The 23,125-nt window shown below is 38.4% G+C and overlaps 1 protein-coding gene across 1 annotated transcript in view; it reads right to left on the bottom strand.

The window, feature by feature from the left end:
• Positions 1–718: 718 nt before the first annotated feature.
• The window catches only part of ACBD3 (acyl-CoA binding domain containing 3), a 38,400-nt gene continuing 15,993 nt past the window's right edge, over positions 719–23,125 (bottom strand). Inside the window, exons 5-11 of the mRNA XM_007454487.1 lie at positions 18,811–18,952; positions 18,025–18,165; positions 15,022–15,180; positions 13,101–13,275; positions 9,130–9,316; positions 6,939–7,223; positions 719–2,853 (exon numbers count right to left, since the gene is read on the bottom strand). Coding sequence (XP_007454549.1) covers positions 2,642–2,853; positions 6,939–7,223; positions 9,130–9,316; positions 13,101–13,275; positions 15,022–15,180; positions 18,025–18,165; positions 18,811–18,952 — 1,301 coding nt within the window. The 3' untranslated portion in view covers positions 719–2,641. The remainder of the gene's footprint in view (positions 2,854–6,938; positions 7,224–9,129; positions 9,317–13,100; positions 13,276–15,021; positions 15,181–18,024; positions 18,166–18,810; positions 18,953–23,125) is intronic.

Raw genomic sequence — 23,125 nt, 5'->3', positions numbered from 1 at the left:
GGACACAAACAAAGATGGCTTTGGCTATAGACTACTGCACTCTAAGTCCCAAGGAATTATTAGCAATCATTTGCTATTTTTAACTAATTGTTTCTTCTCTTCCATAAAGCAGATGGTCAAGACTCGGTAGCATGGTTTCGAAGATGTGCTCACACATCAGCAACTCTCCTTAACTGTTCCATGATCTGCCTTCATGGTAGCAACAAACTACACAGAAAGGAAAAAAAAAAAAAAAAAAGATGGTAACTTCATCTAGCCTCTCCAAATTTCCAAAGGAGAAAAAAAAATTGATGTCCAAGTGCATTTCAGTGGGATCATTGTTAGAATAGTTTGTGGCACTCCACATCACACTGACTGGGGCATGCCTCTCATTGCTGCTTCCCAGGCGCCACACCTCAGGAGATATTTTAAAGGAGCGTATTCCGTCTTCAAGGAACATGGTACACAAATGGTTTGGAAGGGGAAATACTTTTACAATGTCACTGTCAATAAGAAAAGTCAGCGCTTTCCCTTCCATCAAGAAGTCTGAAAAACTGTTAACCTATTTTAACAAACTAGGGTAATTCACAGCAGAAACGAAATAATTAGCCAGAAATAGTTTGTTGTTGTTTAACTTTCTAAAACAGAAAAGATTTAAAACATTTCTTGTCCTACCCAAATGATGAAATACAGAACTAATGCTTCAAAGAGTAACTATATTAATGAAACATCAACAAGATACAGATAAACATTTTAATTGATTAAATATATTATTTTCAAGATCTTTTTGAAATCGCACTTGTAATATACTAATCAACAGCCAAAGGCAATAAAAAAGTTTAAAACCAAAAATGTTCTGACATGAACATGTGACAGGAATTGCCGCTATGTCAAGTAACATACACTGCTCCCAAGAACAATATTTTTGGAGGATAATTCATCTTAACATGTGCAAGGAAAAGTCTGTAATCAAAGGCTGGAAGAAATATATATTAGTGCCTGCTTTTTAAAAGTTTATTTTACATTTTAAATACAGTGTTTTCTCATTTAAAAAAAAGCCAGGAAGTGCCTAACCCCAAGGTTTCTATACCATGTACACATGAGAGCTGATGGACAGCTTGACAAACCTTCTGGTGTAACAGTACGGACATCCATAAGCTGGGACTACTGAAATCAAAATTTAAAAACACACATTAAGCATCGCTTAGGAAAAAATAATCCAGTTTCTGAACAACCAAAAGAGAACAGAGTTAGATATGTACAAAACCAGGTATTGAAAAACAGAAAGAAATGCAGCACACAAAAAACAAACAGCCCCATATGTAGTGAATTGTATACACTGCAGCTAATCAATGGAAACCCTCCTCCAAGAAGTGATTTGTGATTTGAAATTTTAAAAATCTAAGTGTTTCAGTAACAACATATAATAACAGCATTATGTGTATATTGCCATCTTTGTGATTTTTCTATCTATACCACCCTCCCTTCTGAAAACAAGAATCTCCAGACGAGTCAATCAGTCATACAAATTTGAGGCAATTAATCCATATTTGTTTTCAGTAAGGAAAACAAAGATGTACCTCTTTCCATCAATGAAGACATAATACAGATTAAAGCTATAAAAAAATTTAAGTACAGGCATACGCATTTCCAACTCTTTCTCGTAATTCCCAACTGGAATCACATAGGGTGTATGCCTAAGTAGTATCAAATCAAAAGAAAACGGACTGTCTCTGGCAGTGATTTCCATATTAGTGCAATGTTATTTCCCATACAATGAGTTATATTTAAATGATTTTATATATTTCAATTCAGTAGGTGTCATTTTAAGTTTACAAAATCCCTAACTAGATGCCTGTGTAGAAAACAGTTTCAATTTGAGATGCTCTATAAAGCCAAATCAAGGCAAAAATGAATTAATTTTGCATTGCTACTGGTAGTTATGAATACCAGATGAAGAGAAAAGGGCCAAGAGTTTGTGGAGGCTTGCTAAGATGGATGTTTGAAGTGTTCTAAGTATCTTGGTACTTCAATTATCAATCAGGTTTGAACATTCTATATTAAGATTATTCAGAAAATAATTATCTGTAACATAACTCCGAACTAAATAGCTGCACCGAAAGCAAAAACAATCTGGGTCATTCAGAACAAGATCAAGTTGAGGCAATTTTTCTATTATAATCCGTGAGGTCTTAAGTTTTTAAGTTTTAAAAATGGTGACCTTCAATCAAAGTCAGATGTACCTCACGTAGACTATTAACAAAGGATTTCAACTCAGAGGGCACTGTAAAGGAACTAAGTGCTCTCATAAAACATAGAGCAGGCAGCAATGCACTAACCATCAGCCAGGTGGGGTCAATGTTGAGCTATTTTATTTCGGAGACTTTAAAAACTTAACATGTAGCTCATGTAACGTCAGCATCCACTTGTGACTCTGCTGGTCAGCACCAAAGGGCTGGATGAGTCTGGGGAGTCCCTTTAACCCCAAAGTACTAATGCTCAAGAGTTTCAAGGAAATCCTGATTCCCAAGAAGAGTCACAAACCATCAGACCAAAATCAATAGGGTAAACACAGACTGCAATGCTCCACAGAAGTCAAAAGATATTTCCAAATTAAATGCCATCTTCTGCCCAACCCTAGACTCCAGACTCTGTAACATCTTTATCTAGTATAATAGACTCTGTAGTAGACCGATTTTGACCTCCACAAAGAGTAGGAGTTGTCAAACTTAAGGAGGTAGACTCCTCTCCCTGGATATTGGTGGCTGCCAGCATACACCTCTTCATGACAGTCCCGTCGGTACACAGGCACAATCTCGTCCAGTAGAGGCTTGTTGGCGTTCTTTTTGGCTTTCTCTTCAGAACTGATGTTTTCTGTGAGAAAGAATGGAGACATGTCACTGTGAACAGATCCAGGAAAACCACATTTGCCTCAAGCATCTTAAACTCCATCCTTTCTTTGAGAAATTGCTCATTAGGAATTCTCTCAATCCATTCTACAACTTTCTGCAGGCAAACGTGTTGATTCCTTCTATACCTGAGCAGCTGCTATGTGTACCAAGCATTGTCTGGGCCCTGGAAGCCCAGTGACAAACATCTGGTGGTGGCAGCAGTCATCATCCTCTCTCCCACTCTGTACTCAGACCCTTGCTCCTATTTCTGAGCCCCACTTTTTCCCTTCCACATCCACTCAATTCCTAATTCCTCCCAACAGGTGGAATCTCACTGATCTCAGTGACACCAGGGAAAATGTTACTCTGATCGTCCTCTTCTCAACAACATGAAAGTCCTCTCTTGTTAGGAAGGTGGGAAGGGAGCTTATGAGGACTATTATTTTCTATTTATCTGAAATATAAAGAGTAAAATGAGAAAGCCACACTAGAGAGGTAGACACTCACACTCTGAAAATTCAATTATTTTCACTAGGCCTGTGAAACCCAGGGATGATCTCAGTGGCAAAAAATAAGCTCTGATTCTAGGTTTGCCCCAGTTAATAGTTTTCTGAACTGTAATGATATGAGGTTAGGAAAAAAAAAAAAACCCTGTAGAAACCTATAGGAATGAGAACTATGAACTAGTTTAAAAGTCTCAGTTTAACATACTAAATATAAACAGCCTCAAGGAAAATAGATCAAGGGAATACTCAGCATAGATTTTAAAAGACTTTCATGTTTACAACATGACAGAATGAATTACAGAGACATGAGTCAATTATGTGACGCCTGTCAATGGGCCACTATTAGGAATTTAAACCAGGAAGGTCTAAGAAACTCTCACAGTCTAGAGGAGCTTAAGGAGACGTGGTGACTGTAATGTGGCATCCTGGATGGGATCCTGGAACATTAGGAAAAATTAAGGAAATGTGAATAAATATGGACTTTAGTTAATAATTTATCAATATTGGTCCATTAGCTATGATGAACATACCATAGTACAATGCAAGGTGTTAATAATAGGGGAAACTGGGTTGTCGAGTATATAGGAACTCTTTGTATTATCTTTCCAATACTTCTGTAAATCTGAACCTATTCTAAAATGAAAAGTTTATTTAAAAAAAGTAGATGAGGGCTTCCCTGGTGGTGCAGTGGTTGAGAGTCCGCCTGCCGATGAAGGGGACACGGGTTCATGCCCTGGTCTGGGAAGATCCCACATGCCATGGAGCGGCTGGGCCTGTGAGCCATGGCCGCTGAGCCTGCGCGTCCAGAGCTCCGCAACGGGAGAGGCCACAACAGTGAGAGGCCCGCGAAAGAGAGACGCGCAAAAAAAAAAAAAAAAAAAAAAAAAAAAAAAAAAAAAAAAGAGATGACACTTATAAACGGACCCAAATCAGATTTGCTTTATCACAGCAATACTACTTGAAAATTAAATGTCCTCCATTTGCAAATGCGAAATACAAGCCATTCAATTATACACTATTGCCCATAAGAATATCCATGAAACAGATTATCAGGCCCCACTAATTCAAGATCCAAATTTTGTTCAAAATCTGTAAAACTAAAGGTAACTGGGATAGATGAACAATGCATCTTTCATCAATCTAAGCAAAGACTTGAGACCTGGAAACAATCAAGTGGAGAACTACAGCAGGATGATGGATTACCATTATGTTTTCTTCAGAGAAAACAAATTCCTCCATCTTTCAACCTTTCAAGGCCTAATGGAGAAAAACTAAAGCAACAAACAAAAAAACTGGACTCCTCTTCCATCTTAAACCAAGCTAAAAGGACCCCCCATAAAATAAAATACACAACGTGGATAAGACATGGTGGCACAGTAGCCTCCATAAGGAGGCATATGGCTAAAAGCCATTTGTGAGATAAATCTTCAAAAAGGAGACAGGCTCACTCTTAGGAAACAATTCTGGGGAGCAATAAATCCTCAGTGTTGCGCTTTTTTTCTGTTTTTTTTGGGCCACACCACACAGCTTGCAGGATCTCAGTTCTCTGACCAGGAACTGAAAACCCGGGCCATGGTAGTAAAAGCCTGGAATCCTAACCACTAGGCCACCAGGGAACTGCCCTCACTGTCGTTACTGTTAATGTAGAGGTTTTAATGGGTTAGTTTTAGTTGCAAATCATTTTATTAGGAACAGCACAAGGATAGGTAATGCCACTTTCCACTTGAGGGCTATCATACATTAGAGCAAAGGTCAAGGATGTCTTACCTCTAGTCAGGCACTGGACCTCAGCCATTTTTACCAGTGCTCTTCCCAACAGCAATAACCCCAAAATGATAATCAGCTGAGGGCTCAGACTAGGAAGTAATCTCCTTTAAAAGCTACCTAGCTTACAAGCCAGGAGAAATATATTACCTCAACCCATTTCTTAACAGAGAATTCTTCTTACTATTCACAAAGTACAGTAATTTGCACATGCAACAAAAACTTCCCTTCCCTTGACAGGTGTACACTAATATGTATAAAATAGATAATAAGAGCCTGCTGTATAAAAAATAAATAAAATTAAATTTAAAAAGAAAAAAAAACCAAACTTCCCTTCCCAAACATTTGCAAACCATCTGATTTTAATGAGTCTCCATGTGCATCAGAAAGGCTAGTAAATGGCTTAGTTACTGGTCCTGATGTTGCTGAGGGGCACTTAAGACAATGGTAGTGGCACCTGCCCTGCAATCTCAGGTCTCTCTCTCACGTCTTTGTTTTTTTCCCCACTCTTACTTTTTTTTTCTTTCTGGTTCCATTCGTAGTATTCATGGGCAATGCTTTACCTTGCTGGTGGTACTTAGAAATAAAGATTTGCTGAAAACAAAATGCCATGTAAGACAAAGTGGCTCCTAAATGACACTGGCCCATGTGTGTGTGTTGCCATACACGACCCTAAAGGGCCTAGACTGTCTTGGTGATGTAACTGAACTTGTATATTAAAGCTGATTGAACTTTTAGCCCCCCTCCACGCACCTTCCAACAACTATCTCTTTAAACGTAACCCAATGGAGTCTCTGTGATTACCAACACTCTTCAAGAATAAGCAGTTTGTTTACAAGTCACCTGAAAGGTTAGTTAGGGCCAGAACTGAAGGTGCTTTTCCATTCTCCCAGTCAGGGCACTCTTTCGTGGCTCCTAAATGACACTGGCCCATGTGTGTGTGTTGCCATACACGACCCTAAAGGGCCTAGACTGTCTTGGTGATGTAACTGAACTTGTATATTAAAGCTGATTGAACTTTTAGCCCCCCTCCACGCACCTTCCAACAACTATCTCTTTAAACGTAACCCAATGGAGTCTCTGTGATTACCAACACTCTTCAAGAATAAGCAGTTTGTTTACAAGTCACCTGAAAGGTTAGTTAGGGCCAGAACTGAAGGTGCTTTTCCATTCTCCCAGTCAGGGTACTCTTTCCATATTACTCTCAGTCAAGTCAACAAATACTTAAGTGCTTACTAGGTGTGTACAAAAGCCCTGCGTTCTAACTTTTCTGGATAACAAAACTGAAGAGACCATCTTCTCAATTAGTGAGCAATACATTTCACAACCTACTTCTTAGACCAAGATAGTTTAGACGGTCATTGGAAACACTCTATTTTGTCTAGTTAGAGAAAATAAATCTTAGAAAAACAACCTAAAAAGCTGATATCAGAAATATAAATTTAAATAAATTCCAGAGTTGGCAGAATTTCTTGCTTGCTCTTCTAAAATTTTTCAAAATGGCCTTGCACATTTGGCTTTTCAACACACAAGGCTGGACGTAAAACAGCATTCATAGAGCGGTAAAATAAACTGTCAAACAGACCTTCCTGGCGTTAAAAAAAATTCACGTTCAGGCCCCAGTCCCTTAAGAGGCTAGCTTCTCTCACAATCTTTTCAGCCCAAGGTCCCACTAACGAAGCGACTGATTCCCGTCCAGGAAGTGTTAGTTAGGAAGCATATGGCTGGCTGACATCTGAACTGCTAGCATTTTTGCCAACACACAACCCAGCTACTAAATATCGACCAATGGCTCTACCTTCTTCCTCCTCGTCGTCATCGCTGGACTCACTGACGTGCACGCTGACAGCAGTGTTTGGAGAGTCTGTCCATTCAAAATACACCCCAAACCCAATGTCATAACTGTCTGTAGCAAATTCCCAAAAGAGATATGATCCTTCTTCATGGGTGGGGACTCGAACAGTGACTACTTCTCCTCGGCCCACTGTAATCACAGAATCCGCATCCTGCCGAATCTTCTCTTTAAAGTCTTTGATCTGGGGTCGCGTCCACATGGATGGAGCTGCTATTACTGGAAGAGATTCTAAAGGCAACAGGAATTACAAAGGCTAAAGAGGATGAGCCTTCACCAGTAAGCAGCAACATTTGCATAGGACGACCTGCTCAGACACATGAAGGCACCAAGTGCAATCTGGTCTACCTTAGATTGAGGACTTTAAAAGCCTCCCCATGGAAGTCTCCCCGCAAATTACTACATTTAACAACGCCACAGGTATTTAGAGGTCATCATACCGCTTTAAGTAACAAATGCAATCCACAGTCTTAAGAAGGATTTTTTCCAACACTCTAATTGCATATGGGCATTGAAGAATGACATTGGAAACTTCCTAGCTGGAGATAGGGAAACATTCTAACAAAGAAGAGAGATCTGGACTTGAAATAAATTCATTTTTGGATGTGAACAAAGAAAGCTGGGCTTTGACTTCAGTCTCTCTGTCAGAAAAAAGTCTTGACCTCAGAGTAAACCAAAGTTCTAGGGGAGGGGCTATTCTAAAAGAACTCAAAGAAAGAGAAAAACTTGGATAGGAATGGAACCGCTAGCAACTGAGTAAAAATGGGTAAAGTCTTGTTACTGAGCAGTATCTACGTGTACTCAACAGGTTTTCCAGAGTTATTCACAGAGCCTTTGACAAAAGATTCATTTGAAAATACTGGTGAACTCTTAATAGGAAAAAAAAAGGGGGGGCTGTGTGAACCAAGGTATTTCAACGTCTTTTCTGAAACTATTTTCTGTTACTTGTTCTAAAATGAACAAGGAAGAACTCTGAAATCAACTTTCTTATGAACCACACCACCATCTCTGATCACAGTCACTGAAATGTTCCCTTCTTCCTTTTTACTTAGTGAACTCTTACTCTTGCTTCAGATCTCTCAGCTCAAGTGTCCCTTCCCCCAGGAAAACCTCTGGTGACCTCTCTAACTAGGTCATATCCCCCATATTATGTGCTCTCACATCATAATAGACCTTTCTCTCCAGCACAGTACCTACCATAGCCACAATGTTCATTCTATGTGTGTAATTTTGCTTCACCACTGTAGCCCAACACTCAGAAAATCTTCAACCAATTGTTGAATGAATGAACGAGCTGCCCATGAAAAGGTAAGCAGACCTTTGAAAACCTAAATTCTTATTGGTAACATGGTACTTTTGTCTCAAAAATATATTGTAAATATATGGTAGCCAATCTACAAGATGGCCCCCAGTGATCCTCTCCTGTGGGTATTCATGTACTTTTAAGGTTACCACCCAAAATGCATCAGGACCAACAAAATATGGCAGAAGTGCAGATGTATTACTTCCAAAGCTAGGGCATAAAAGACACTGACGCTTTTGCCTTGTTTTCCTTTGCATCACGTGCTCTGGGGGAAGCCAGCCACTGTGTTGAGATCACTCAAGCAGTCATTTGGAGAGGCTTCATGGGGCAAGGAATTGAGGCCCTCCTGCCAACGGCCAGCACGAACTTGCCAGTCATGGGAGGGAACCACTTTGGAAGCAGAGCCTCTAGTCCTAGTCAAGCCTTCACGTGACTGCAGTCCCAGCCGACATCTTGACTACAACCTCATGGGGGACCAGAACCACCACCACTCAGTTAAGCAGCTCTCAAATTTCTGACCCACAGAAACTGTGAGAGATTATAAATGTTTATTATTTTAAGCTGCTAAATTCAGGCACAGTGTGTCACACAGAGACAGATAACCAATATATACAACAAGACAACCCAAAGTGTCCAAAGGACATCTGATTTGCTCTTCTAAACTACTCAGAGTCACCAGATGCACCACATTCAGACTAAAGAGTGAAAAAGCATTCAATTCTCACAAATATGTAATTGCTCTCAAAAGCTAATTAACCTGACTTCCTGACTTTTACTTTCCATCAAGTCTGAATTACAGCATGTGGATGGAAGAGCACATATGCCAAACCATACCTTTTGGTCCATTCTCCAGGGCTTCTTCTGCGGCTTCTGGTTCAAGCTCTTTTTCAGAGTTGTCAGTGTGGGTTTTGGCCTGTCCATTCACTGACGTCATATCACTTGACATAGTTGTATTCACTTTTGATGATGTAGGCAAAGAAGCCCCAGCTACTGCTACTTCCTGTTGTTTCTGTAATGCTGCCTATAAGTCAAGAAAAAGTGAAGATACACTGACCAGGAAGGCTAATAAACCAGACATTTGCCCTGAAATGCATTCTGACCCTATGTTTTTGCCCCATCAAGTAGCTCCAAGAAATTACTAATAAACTTTATCAGTTTTTATCCTATCTATAATGAATATTAGTATCACAATATCAAACTGATAGCTAAAAATGTCAAAATATTAACGTGGACAAAAAAACTGTAACTGAGGATCACATTTTTGTGACCTGAGGATCACTAGAAAAACTAACCAGGAAAAATTAAAGTAGGTAGAAATAATCAACCCAAAATAAAATTATTATAGGTAAAAACTGAACACAGTAACATCTGTTCTTAAAATTGATAAAAGAAAATCTTGATAAAATTCAGATACATAAAATTTGAATCAGAAAAATTAAACTTGGTAGAAATAAATGGTCACAGAAGAAAATTCATAAAGGCAGAAGCTACAACTGGTGAAACCTGATAAGGGCCCCCAAAGTAACCAACAAATCAAATATGGACAAAAATAATCAATAAATTAAGTCTTCACTCTAAACTATATACAGAAAAATTCTTATCACGATTAAACTACAAACTGTTAATCATGTAAAAAATACTGACCTAAAAATTAAATAGGCTTATAAAATGGAGTCTGAGGTCAAAAGACTTTCTTAATGAAATTTCATCACTGTTTACATAATTATGATTAAAATATGTATATTCATAAATATGAAATCAAAATGTCCTCTGAGTCAAAATGGAGAATAAAAACATCTTAAATCTAAAGGACAACTACTTTAGGACATTCCTCTCCTATCAAGATGAATAAATATTAATACTACTAGAAATGCCTAAGTATTACTTGAGTAACTTTTGGGGGAACTGTGAATTATAATGTACATATAGAAAAGTATACAAATCATAAATGTACAGCTTGATCAATTTTCATTAGCCAAACATACACATGTAACCAACGCCCAGATCAAGACATTACCTGTGGGTCTTCCCTGGGGGCGCAGTGGTTAAGAATCCACCTGCCAATGCAGGGGAAAATGGGTTCGATCCCTGGTCCAGGAAGATCCCACATGCCGCGGAGCAACTAAGCCCGCGAACCACAACTACTGAGCCTGCCTGCTGCAATTACTGAAGCCTGCGCACCTAGAGCCTATGCTCTGCAACAAGAGAAGCCACTGCAATGAGAAGCCCGCGCACCACAAAGAAGAGTAGCCCCCGCTCGCCGCAACTAGAGAAAGCCCGCGCGCAGCAACAAAGACCAAACTCAGCCAAAAAATAAATAAAATTAAAAAGATACTATCTACATGTCAGAACCCTTCCTGGTACCCCTTTCCAGAAAGTCCCCCAAGGATAACAACTATTCTAACTTGTAATATTACAGATTTGGCTTTGTCTGTTTTTGAACTTTACATACATGAACTTGTATAATATATGCTCTTTTTTGTGTCTGGCTTCTTTTACTCAACATTTGTTTGTGAGGTTCATCACAAGTAATTATAACTATTTTGTTTGTTTGCATTGCGACAGGATATGCCACTGTGAAAACACAAAATTTATTTATCCAATCTACTGTTGAGTGTTGGGGCATTTCAATAACTGTTTAAACTAAAACACTAAGTTATAATAAGTAAGCATACATTTACAACAGTTTAAAAAAAAGAAAGAAAACATAGGAAAAAAAAGCCTTTATAATATAATTTCATGGTTTAGGGATAATGATATATTTTGGCATATCTGTATATACATTTCATTTAACATATCATTTACAAACCAGTTATTTAAACAGCAATGCCTCTCTCTGCTGCTAGTGCAGGTTGGCAAAACACTTAAGAGTTTAATATACCTTCTTCCAAGGCCTAGATTCTCAGTAATTTCCACATCAGTTTTCTAAAAGAGTACCAGCTTCAAGAAAAAGGGCATACCAAAACAAGCCAGCACACTCAGAACATTCACTGCATGACAGGAAAGCAAAAAAAGCATTTCTGTTGATGATCAATTGGTCAGCTCAAATGGTCCCTCTCCATTTCAAGCCTTTCTTGAAACTCTCTAGCAGAATGAACAACCCCCTACCCCGGGATCCCACTGTCTATGAACATACATCTATTACATATAATAGATTGTAATTAGGTATTTACATAATCTCTCTCCTATACTCCAGGAAGTTTTTAAAAGAACAGAAAGGCACAGGAACAATGTAACAAACACTCATGTAACCACACCCCCAAATTAACAAGTGTTCCCATTTTGTTATTTTGCTCAGTATTTATATAAAAATTAATACTTTATGGGACTGAAGTTCCCCTTGCTCATTCCCCAGTCCCTCTCCTTCTCTCTTTCCAGAGACAACCAATCAATTTGATAAACTTGAGTTTGTTCACCGCAATCTAAACTATGGCTTTCCAATTGTTTCAAAGATTTTTGGTTTTCCCCTATATGACTGACTTTGTTATGACTAAGTGATAGCAACCTATAAGCAGGACAGTGTGTAATGAGCTAGCCTATTAAAAAATTATCTCAATGTCCATCAAAGAAGCAGGAAACGGGGAATGATATGTTAAAGTAGAAACAGGCTTTAGAGGACAGAAAAGAAATCCCTCCAAAATACCACTTATCTTGTAACTCTAGTTTGACATCCTTTTCCTCTTCTCATGGATTATACAAAACCTGCAGTGCCTTTTAGCTGCTCACTAAATGCTAAAGACTCAGGGGAAAACGTATTTTAGGTGAGGATATTAATTTTCAAGGAATTTAAAGAGCTTGGCAAAACAACAAAGATTACTTCACCTAACAAGAAATATGGAGCAACTATAATGCAACACTTCTCTCCCTTTTTTTTTTAAAACATTTTATTAAATTTACAGAGAAACATAGTTTGTGTTTTTTGGTTTTGTTTTGTTTTGTTTTATTTTGGCCATGCCGTGTGGCTTGTGGAATCTGTTCCCCGACCAGAGATTGAACCTGGGCCCCTGGCAGTGAACGTGCCGAGTCCTAACCACTGGACCGCCAGGCAATTCCCTGCAACACTTTACTTCACTCAGGTATTTGGACAGGTAGTAACTGCTTTATAAGTGAAAATTAATTAAATACGTAAACTTAGCTAGGTTAACTTTAAGGAGGCATTTTATGCCTCTGCAAGATGTAAAAAAATGAATGTAAAATCAGTTATCTTCCCTATGTACCAAATACTTCCACAGAGTAACTATTTTCTCATTTTATTCCTCTGATAGTCCTGTGAGGTTAACAAGACAAGTACCAGGATTTTATAGCCCATTCTTACTGACTGGGAGAAAAGGCGGAAAAATCAGAGCAATAGGTAACTTATCTGAGATCAAACAAGATAGTGGTGAAGCCAGGACAGAATCCAAGTGGTGTGTGACCTCCAGTCGCATGTCCTTCCCCTAAACCACATATTCCTATGTGGAAGCAAAGCCTGTGGGGGCACTAATCACCCAAGTCCTCATGGTTCCAGGACCACTATTAGAATCTACGTCAAACTCACTGGAATAGCGCTAGGTCCATACAAATCCCAAATACATTTATGACAATATAATAGTGGCCACATCATTTATTGCTTCAATATCATATGCTTCTTTTCATAATTGCCAGTGCAATGTTAAAATCTCCCGTAATAAAGGTCATCTAAAGGTTACGTTATACCTGAGAGGCTAACTAATGCAAAATTCATCAGCAACTGTTAAAAAAGAACTTGTGTTCCAATGAAACTAAAAACCCTGCCTATGGCTGAATTCGGGGGTTATCTATCATACCTGTTGCTGTGCAAGCTGGACTTGATACAACTGCTGCATATATTGCTGATAGTGTTGCTCCTGCAACTGGCGGATGAGAATTTGCTGCTGTTCGTAGTTCCCTGGATACTGTTGGGCTGCATACTGCTGGAACTGCACGGCAGTCTGCGAGTTTAAAGCTGCCATTATCTGCTGCCTAAAAACATTAAAAAATATACACTAGTCTGACTATAGGAGATTGATTGCTCATGACAAAATAAAATGTCCTTGTTACTGATTTTTATAATGCATGACTCTTAAAAATGACTAAGGTAGTAATGTATACCAATCAACGTGTGTCCTAGGTCCAGAGAAAGAATAAGAAAATAAACTTGGCCGCTAATCTTTCACATAGGTTTTTCAAGGAAAATTTGGGATGAAGAGGGAGAATAATAAGCATATCATCATCAACACCATCATCATCACCATCATAACTGCTAACATTTATCGTGCCCTTACTATGTGCTATGCAGTGTTCAGAGCACTTCCATGTACTAACCCACTTAGTTCTCACAACCACCCTCTAAGGTAGGGTTTCACAAAGCAGGAAATGGAAGAGTTCAGTAACTTGCCCGAGATTACACTGCTAGTAGATGCCAGAGCCAGGATTCAAGTCTAGGAAGTCTGGCTCCAGCCTATGCTCTTTAAACATGATGTTGTAAGAGGATGGGCTGTCATCTATGGCAGCGATGAGATATTTAACTGTTGGCCATGGTTTCTCTACCTAAATACATGAAAAGGCAGAAGAGCTAAAAGATGTTACAGATGGCTCTGGTAAGTATAAAGAAAGCCAGTGAAAATCTGAGTGCCCTTGGCATTTAATGGAAAGCCTGCCTTAAAGAGGAATACTGAAGATAATAACTGGGCACACTTGGTTTAGAGATACTGATTTCTGTAAACTATTACTCTTCTTTTTTTTTTTTTTTTTTCCAGAGGAACCACATGCTTAACTCAGTCATGTGACCAAATATAAACACCTCAAAGCCATCTCTTAACAGATAATAACAAAGCAGAATCTCACAAACTCCTGAATAGAACATGACACTGGGTCCATCTAGGGCACCCCTCTCCCCTCAAAAAAAGTAGCAGTCATAGTCTCTCTCCAAGGTAGACTGAGGCCCTGGGTCAGTCTGAAGCTTTTCTGAGGAACTACTCAGAAATAATGGGGAGAAAACAATGGATCCGCATGTCCTCTGGTTTAATCTATATTCCATGCCACCTCTAGAACCCTAGGCCTTCTTCCCACAGTGTTTTATGGGCGTTAATCCCTTTCTCCTTATTCCCACAGCTCCCTCTGGAAGAACCAATCCCTTCTGAGACAGCTGCTCTCAGAGCCCTTACTGAATAAGAAATGGCTTCAGCTCCCAAGTTCTGTACTAGGAGACTAGGAACAGACATCTGACACAGGCTGAACCAACTAGATCCTTTGGCCTGGGAATTTGTAACTGGGTCTCTCATATGCCAGCCAGTCTCTGTCAGATGCATGAAAACAAAGACCACATAAATCTTGGCTAGGACAGCCTTGCATACGCCAAAGCAGAGTGACAATTTGCAGAGAACAGGAAGAATGAAACAGAGACATAGCTGAGAGAAGCAAAGACAAGAGATTGTGTGGACCCAAAGACAGAGAGCAAGCAAGCAACCTCAGCTCCTATTCTAGTGCCTGGGTTCTGGAAGCAAATTCCAAATCCTTCTAATACATTCTTCATTCGCAACCAAATGATGCTTAAGATAAGGCCTTCCTTGGTAATACATCATTGGTACAAATGGCAAGCAGCTAATGCTGGTCGACTACCCAAACAAATCAGAGAATTATTCCAAGGCACACAATGGTAAACGGTCAAGCACAACAGCGTGGCAATCCATTGCTCGTTGTGAAACACAAGCCACACAACACGCGTACTTTTGCTGCTCCAGCCGAAGCCTCTCTTCTTCTATCCGCCTCCTCTCTTCTTCCTCCCGTCTAAGCCTTTCTTCCTCTTCTTGCCTACGTTTCTCTTCTTCCTTTTGCAGACGTTCTCTTTCTTCCTCTTCACGCCGCCTTCGCTCTTCCTCCTCCTTCCTACAAGGTAAAGGACAGAGGGAATGAACCCTAAACAAAGAATCCCGTTTAAAAATAATTTAAGTCTCTTTCCCAGTGAAGACTGACACAAGCTTTTTAGAGAATCATGTGATAATTTTATCACAATTTGAAATACATATACTTCATGAGGAGAAATTTACCATATGGAGTCAATCTCAAAAGATACAGATCACAGCAAAAACAATGACTGCTTCACAGCAACAGAAAAAGGAGTCCATCAGTAAGGTACCACTTAAAACATTACGATACCCTGAAACCTCCCTCCTAAGATATGCTCACAGCACCACAAGCTTTTCCTTCATACTACCTGCTGTGGTTGAAATTAAATTTGTGTGATAAAGTTAGCAATACATCTGCCTTACTCATTAAAGTACATGCTCCATAAGGGCAGAGACTGCCCATCTCACACAGCTATATCCTCAGGGCTTACCACAGTGTGGGAAAGAATAAGCACGCAATAAAAGGGAAATGAATAATCCACCCTGAAATGCCACGTAGCCATAAAAAAAGAATAGGACTACATGGCCCAATATGTAAAGACATTTAATACATATGTTTAATGGAAAAAGCAGGTAAATAAATAGAAGAAGGCCTGGAAAGATATACCTTAAATCTGTCCGCTATTATCTACGGAAAGGAGACTGAGACTAAAAGTAAGGTGGGAAGGAAGGTTTTCAGTGTGTGCTTCATATACTGCCATAAATGGAAAATCATTTATATTGCTTATATTCATGTATAATTTCTGAAATTTAAAAAAAAATTAAAGCTTTTAATTTAAAAAAAGAAAAGAACAGTTGGGGATCTAGGTGCAGCCCTTACCCAGCTCTTGCTCACCACCACAGCCCCTCTCCCGAAGGAGAGCAGACTCTGTTGCACTAGGAATGGAGGCCATATAGGCTGAGAGTTGTGAGGAGTGCAGGGAGGTTGAAGATGGGATGAAAGAGAAGACTTCTGAGGGGTCTCAGAGAATTCACCATTTCATGGCCCTCCATGAGAAGTGTGTGCATTACCCCACTTTTCTCCCGAAACTTCTATAAGTGATTAACACACCAGAGCCACAACCAAGTCTCAAACTACAGCAATAACATGACCTACTTTTTATATGTCACAGATAGTACACAGGGCAAGATGTTCCATAAACCAGAGCTTAAGCTTCAGGATAGAGGAAGTCTAGTCTTAAATGCTTTAAAAGAATTCTACATGGACCTCATCTCATGACAAAGGTATATTTTTAAAAGGAAAAATACAGTTTTACATGTTGAGTAGTAACTTAAATATTCAATTTATCATTAAAAAAGAACTTAAGGGACTTCACTGGCAGTGCAGTGGTTAAGACTCTGTGCTGCCAATGCAGGGGGCCCGGGTTCAATTCCTGGTCAGGGAACTAGATCCTGCATGCTGCAACTAAAAGAGCCCACATGCTGCAACTAAGACCCAGCGCAGCCAAATAAATAAATAAATATTTTTTTAAAAAAAAGACCTTAAAAAGCAATATATACTACTTCCAAAGACACAGCTACATCTCAATGATCCAATATCACTACACAAAGGACTGCAGCACATAAATCAATTCCAGTAAAGGAACCTCATTCCATTCTCATAGGAATCAAAACTTTTTCTCTGGCTAAAAACTACCTTCCTTTGGATAAGTATCTTCTGGAAATGTATTAAGGTATTTTGTATTCGCTTAAAGAGAAATAAATTATACCCAATACTCTGTCTCTTGGTAACTCAGGAGTTATAACTGCAAGCATAAAAACTGTACACGTCATAATACAGTGATAGAGAGTTTACTTTCACATTAGCCCTGACTGCCACAGTTTTATCATTCTTGCATCTATTTTTCATGGTTTCTGTCTCCTCCCTCACTGTTAGGCTATTTTCTCTTCTAATGTTATTTCCAATCCAGGTTAAGGTGGGAAACCAGAGAACCAACTGTTTCTAAAGTAAGTATAATATAATCTGAGGGAAAATTGGTGTTACAGCATTATTTTCATTACCCAGAAATTTTGGACTGTCAAAGTTATTGAAAATATAATCTCTAGATAAATAAAGTGCTGGGGACTTCCCTGGTGACACAGTGGCTAAGACTCCATGCTCCCAATGCAGGGGGCCCGCGTTTGATCCCTGGTCAGGGAACTAGATCCCCCATGCATGTCGCAACCAAGAGTTTGCATGCCACACCTAAGGAGCCTGCCTGCTGCAACTAAGACCTGGTGCAACCAAATAAACAAATAAATAAATATTAAAATAAATAAATAAATAAAGGGCTAACTATAATTCTGTTGAGTTCACAATCAGGACAGAGAATCCCATAAACATACAAACAGCACATTCAACAGCTCCCCATGCAACCTCTGGAAATAATAAGCCATCTGGAAGCCATAGCCAATATGAAATGCCTATATAAGGTCTACCATGTAGCACAGCTGATAACCATGATATGGAGTATGAATATTCTAGAAACCCAAGGGAGGCAGCAGCAAAGGGTGTATCAGACCAGAGGGTAAGGAGGAAGGGGGTGGCTGAGCTTACTGTGCTTGCCCAGAAACCTAGTGTAGCAACACAAAAGGAATGCTGCCATGATGGATGGGTGGTTACTTTTAAAGGTATAGCCAGACGGAAGCAGCCAACCCTCTCCCCTCAAAACTCATAATAAAAATACCTGCTCGCATTGGAAAGTTTGAGCAATTGCCATAAGAAGTGGGGATCCAATGGAACTAAGACACCTGATTTAAAACAGACATTCCATAAAGCAAAAGCATCAGTATACTATGCAGTAGGCTGCTCAAGGATAAAGTATTCTGTGCCTTCAAACTTCACCTTTTTTTTTCTTGCTCTTCCTTCTCTATTTTGTGGGATGCAACATACGTTGAAAAGAGATGGCAACACCTATTCAGGAGCTTGACAAACTCTACCATGGCATCCTCTTTAGACATGTTTCCCAGGGCTGCCCATTCTCTCCTGTAAAGAATAACAAGAAAAGTTACTTCCTCTTCTTAATAGAATGAGAATTTGATTTAATTTAAACCTAAATATGAACAAGTCTCAATTATAACTAAAATTAAGAATGATTCTACTATACACAAAAGGTTCAAAACTTCAACAAGCATGTAGTGATTTACTAAATTAGATATGCCACATACAAACCAAACTTACTGTTGTAAACCACAATTTAACTGCACTGCTGATAATTTCCATACCAGTAAAAGGTATCAAAGTTTTACTTTTCTTATATCACAGTTTAGCCTTAACTGAATAAAATGCTTAATATATTCTTTCTTGTCACAACTCTTTATGTCCCAATAAGGGAATCAATTACTACATTGTAAATGGCTTTTTAAATATTATTTAGGAAGAATCAAATGAAGCTGTACTTGTCGTATGTTCATAAACAGATGAGTAAACTTCTTCCACAATATTTAGCCATAAACATCTCCAAGCCAAAAACAGATAAACGTCTGAAGACTCCAAAAGCTGCAAGCAAAAATGTTTGTTTAGTTCTTATTCTAAAGCTAACGAGCCAGCTATTTACATCTTAATCAATTTACTTTGTACCCTTTTCAACATTACTCTCATTAACTTCATTATACAATAAAACACCGTTACCTCCTGTCATTGCCCAACACATCAAAGAATCCAACCTCAGGACAAGTGTCTGGATTATATGGACCCATAAGAACCTGCTTAGGCAGTGCCACAAGCTTCAGTTTTTCTTCATAAGTTGGATGAAATGCTTTGCCATCTTTTTCTTTAAGAAAAATAAATACAAAGAAAACAATTAGCACTGGCAAAATACATAATTTTCGGGATTATATGTTGAAATTTTGCTATAAGGTATATCACAAATTGCCTGTGATATATATAAACACCACTATAGGGAGATTTTAATTTCAAGTACTAAATTTTAATAGTCAAAGCCAAGACAGAAACACTTTATGCTGAATTAATTTTTTTTAAATAAAGCTTAAGTACTGATATTTATGTTAAAACTACTACAAAGAGTAAATCAACTACATTTAAATTTTTTAAAAAAGCCACTACTAAAGAGAAACCAATCTGTCAAGCTACAGTAGGGACACACATACTAGTGTACCACTTGACATATTTTACAAATGTTAAAAATGTTCAGCAATCATTTCTTAAAGTAGTTTAAAAAATAATTTTATATCAAGCACTTTTAACATAAGAGACAGTTACATATACTTTGAAAGGCTATATTCAAAAAGTATCCATCCCACTGAGGTACTATGATGTGGGAGAAGGGTCTTTGGAATCAGACAGCCTAGGTTTAGATCTCATCTCAGACACTTCCTAGCTGTAGGACCATTTAACCTCTTAATCTGTTTACCAATAAAGTGAAAAGTCCCCTGATACTTCAGAGGTAACAGGATAGTATTAATGGTAATAACTGTTAGATACTTTTACTTCCTTCATATTATGGCTGGCTCTGGCAGATTTCCAATGGGCAATTACGAGAGATGCCAATTTGACCTGTAGAGACTTAACTACCACCACCAACATTCCAAAGTAGTATGAAACTGGGTAAATGGGAAGTCCTTATAGAATAGTTCTACTTCTTTGATAAATGGTAGGATTAATTACTGGTTGATTCTAATGATGATAAGAGATTACCAAATTTCAAAACAAACAAAAAAGGAGGTAGAAAGTAGTATATTTTGCCTACAAATTTTATCCATGTACACAGAGGTCACCAAAAGAAAATCACTGATGATGAGAGAAGAATATGGTTTAAAAGGATATGAACAGGAAACTCAGAGAAGAAAAAACCAGAAGTTGCCAATAAGCATGCCAAGATACTCAATTTCACTAGTCAAGGAAATGGAAAGTGAAACCACTAGATACTAAGATGCTTTCTGCCATCAGATAGGTTAAAAAAATGCCATCAGAGAGGTTTAAAAAAGTTAAGTAACATCAAGAGTTGGTAAGAACAGGACAAACAGGTACCCATCCTCATACACTAATGCTGAAAGTATAAACTGTTACAGTTATCTTGGAAGGAAATTTGGCAATATATTCCAAAATTATAAATGTAGATGCTCTATGGCCCAATAATTCCAATTCTCATCATCTATCCTTGATAAGCACTCCCAAATACACAAAAGGAGGTGGATATAGGGATGTTCTTGCAGCACTCTTTTCTTGTTACTGTAACCAAATTAAAAGTTCATCAGTAAGGGAACACCTAAATAATGTGTCATATTCAGCCTGTGGTATAAATGAAACACATAAAGGGAACACTGTTAAATGAAAAAAGCAAGCTGCAGAAAACTACATACAATCATAGCACAAAATATATATCCTCAATTCTAAGTACTTCTGCTACCCACACTTTAACATCTCTAAAATCAGACTAGCTTTTACAATCTATTGTATTTTACAGTTATAATTGGCAGTTTTTCTTTCTTAAATTACTTAAATAAGTTTTTCTTTCTTAAATAATAGTAAGTCTTAGAATTGATGAAATACATCATGTCAACATACCACATATATATTCTATAGGTACATTTATATGAATGTAAATGCAAAGAAAAAGATCTAGAAGGAGTCACACTAAAAAGATAAGAATGAGAAAGCGGGAGGGGGCTAAGATCAGGAGTGGTGATCAGAAAATTGAAAACTGGAAACATTTTATAGTTCTTTTTTTTTTTTCTTTAGGCCACACTGTGAGGCATATGGGATCTCAGCTCCCAGACCAGGGATCGAACCTGTGTCCTCTGCCCTGGGAGTGTGGAGTCTTAACCCCTGGACCGCCAGTGAAGTCCCCAAACTAGAAACATTTTAATCTTTCAAAGGAAAATATGTGGAAGAACAAACTAAACTGTTAAGAGGTACTGCCTCTGGGGAAGTGATTGGCAAAACTGTGGGTGGGAACTGAAGAGAATTATACATACGTACTTCTATTTGCATTTTTTTCAACAAGAACAAATTCATGTAATATTTGGAAAAAAGTCAAAACTGTGGCACTGACCTTACTTATGTAATAAAAATCAAAACAACTCAGAAACCTGCGGACCTGCCATCTGTCTTTGCTACTGAGCAAACAGTATCACTAAACAATTAGCACGAAGAGTAGGAATTTCCTCTAAAGCTTTTAGAACAGGATTATCCATAGGTCTATATGTACCAACTAAAACACAATCCTCATTTTAAAATCTAACTCTTAGAAGTCTATTTCAGGGCCTCCCTGGTGGCGCAGTGGTTGAGAGTCCGCCTGCCGATGCAGGGGGCACGGGTTCGTGCCCCGGTCCGGGAGGATCCCACGTGCCTCGGAGCGGCTGGGCCCGTGAGCCATGGCCGCTGAGCCTGCGCGTCCGGAGCCTGTGCTCCATGGCGGGAGAGGCCACAGCAGTGAGAGGCCCGCGTACCACAAAAAAAAAAAAAGAAAGAGAGAGAAAAAAAAAGAAGTCTATTTCAATCAATGATGGAAATTATAAGCCCTTTTTTACATTCATTCATTCAACTTAATAAATATTTATTAAGCCCCTGTATGCAAATCATTGTGCTAGACACGAGGATTCATCGCCCTCCGGGAGTTTACAAACTACTGAGCTCAATTAAAAATGTATAGCTTGGCAATACAGTATATAATTGTGTTTAGGTGCATATTTCAGGTATATATATACTGCAACCAAATTATTAAAAATCATATTGAGATAAAGGAACAATTATTTTAGAGTTAAGGAAAAAATAAAATTATGTCAGAGAGGTAATAAGATGACTTGTTCCAACTCTTTAGGTTAGGCCAGTAGTTACGTTTAATTCCAACATAGTATATAATCAAAATAAAGCAAAACAGATGAGAGCTTACAAAACCGAAATACATCTTTACATTATCTTTCATGCAAAACACAACAAGCCTAGGGACTTCCCTGGTGGCGCAGTGGTTAAGAAGCCGCCTGCCAATGCAGGGGACACGGATTCGAGCCCTGGTCCGGGAAGATCCCACATGCTGCAGAGCAACTAAGCCTGTGTGCCACAACTACTGAGCCTGTGCTATAGAGCTCATGAGCCACAACTACTGAGCCCGTGTGCCACAACTACTGAAGCTCATGTGCCTAGAGCCCGTGCTCCACAACAAGAGAAGCCACAGCAATGAGAAGCCCTCGCACTGCAACAAAGAGTAGCCCCTGCTAGACACAACTAGAGAAAGCCTGTGTGCGGCAACGAAGACCCAACGCAGCCAAAAATAAATAAATAAATAAATAAGTTAATTTTAAAAAATAAATAAAAAATAAAACCCAACAAGCCTAAAAGAGGTGCTACTTATTTCATTCACTTCCCAATGAATCTTTTCTAAATACAGCCTTGAACAACTATCTTAGCAAGAAACACAGCGTTATACCTGTTCACTGCTGCATTATTTAAAATTAAAAATCTAATTATTCAACAATAACGCACTGCTTATAGTAATCCACTGAATAGATTATACATCTATTAAAATAACAATATAAGGGCTATATAGCATTTCAGAGAATATATTTATGATGTATTAATTTAAATAAGTAGAATAAAAAATTAGATACTAGGTTTATAACTATGTAAAAATGGGTGATTACACATATAGATCTTTCTTTTTAAAAATTACAGTTAAGATTTTTCTTACAAAATTAGCTTACCAGAACTCTGTATTCTAAGATGTTAGGGTGCTAAAAGATGTGAAACAATAGTGGCAACATTTTACCAAAAAGCCTTTCTCCAATTTTAAAGATGCTCATAAGCTTCCTTTACCATCTACCTTAATTTTGTACATATTAATCACCAAAAGTTTTCTTATGCTAATTATGTCTCAGAGAAACATAGCACAGATAACTTTCTTCTTACTTCCCCCAAAAGTGATGATCTGAAAAACAGCTCCAAGCTTGATCTTAGCCTATTAATTGAAAGATTATTATTTAGAAAG

The sequence above is a fragment of the Lipotes vexillifer genome, unplaced genomic scaffold (assembly GCF_000442215.2).
Source record: "Lipotes vexillifer unplaced genomic scaffold, Lipotes_vexillifer_v1.1 scaffold634, whole genome shotgun sequence".
Classification (NCBI taxonomy): Eukaryota; Metazoa; Chordata; class Mammalia; order Artiodactyla; family Lipotidae; genus Lipotes; species Lipotes vexillifer.
Note: the sequence above shows the minus strand (reverse complement) of the source record. Positions and strands in the feature narration are given on the sequence as shown.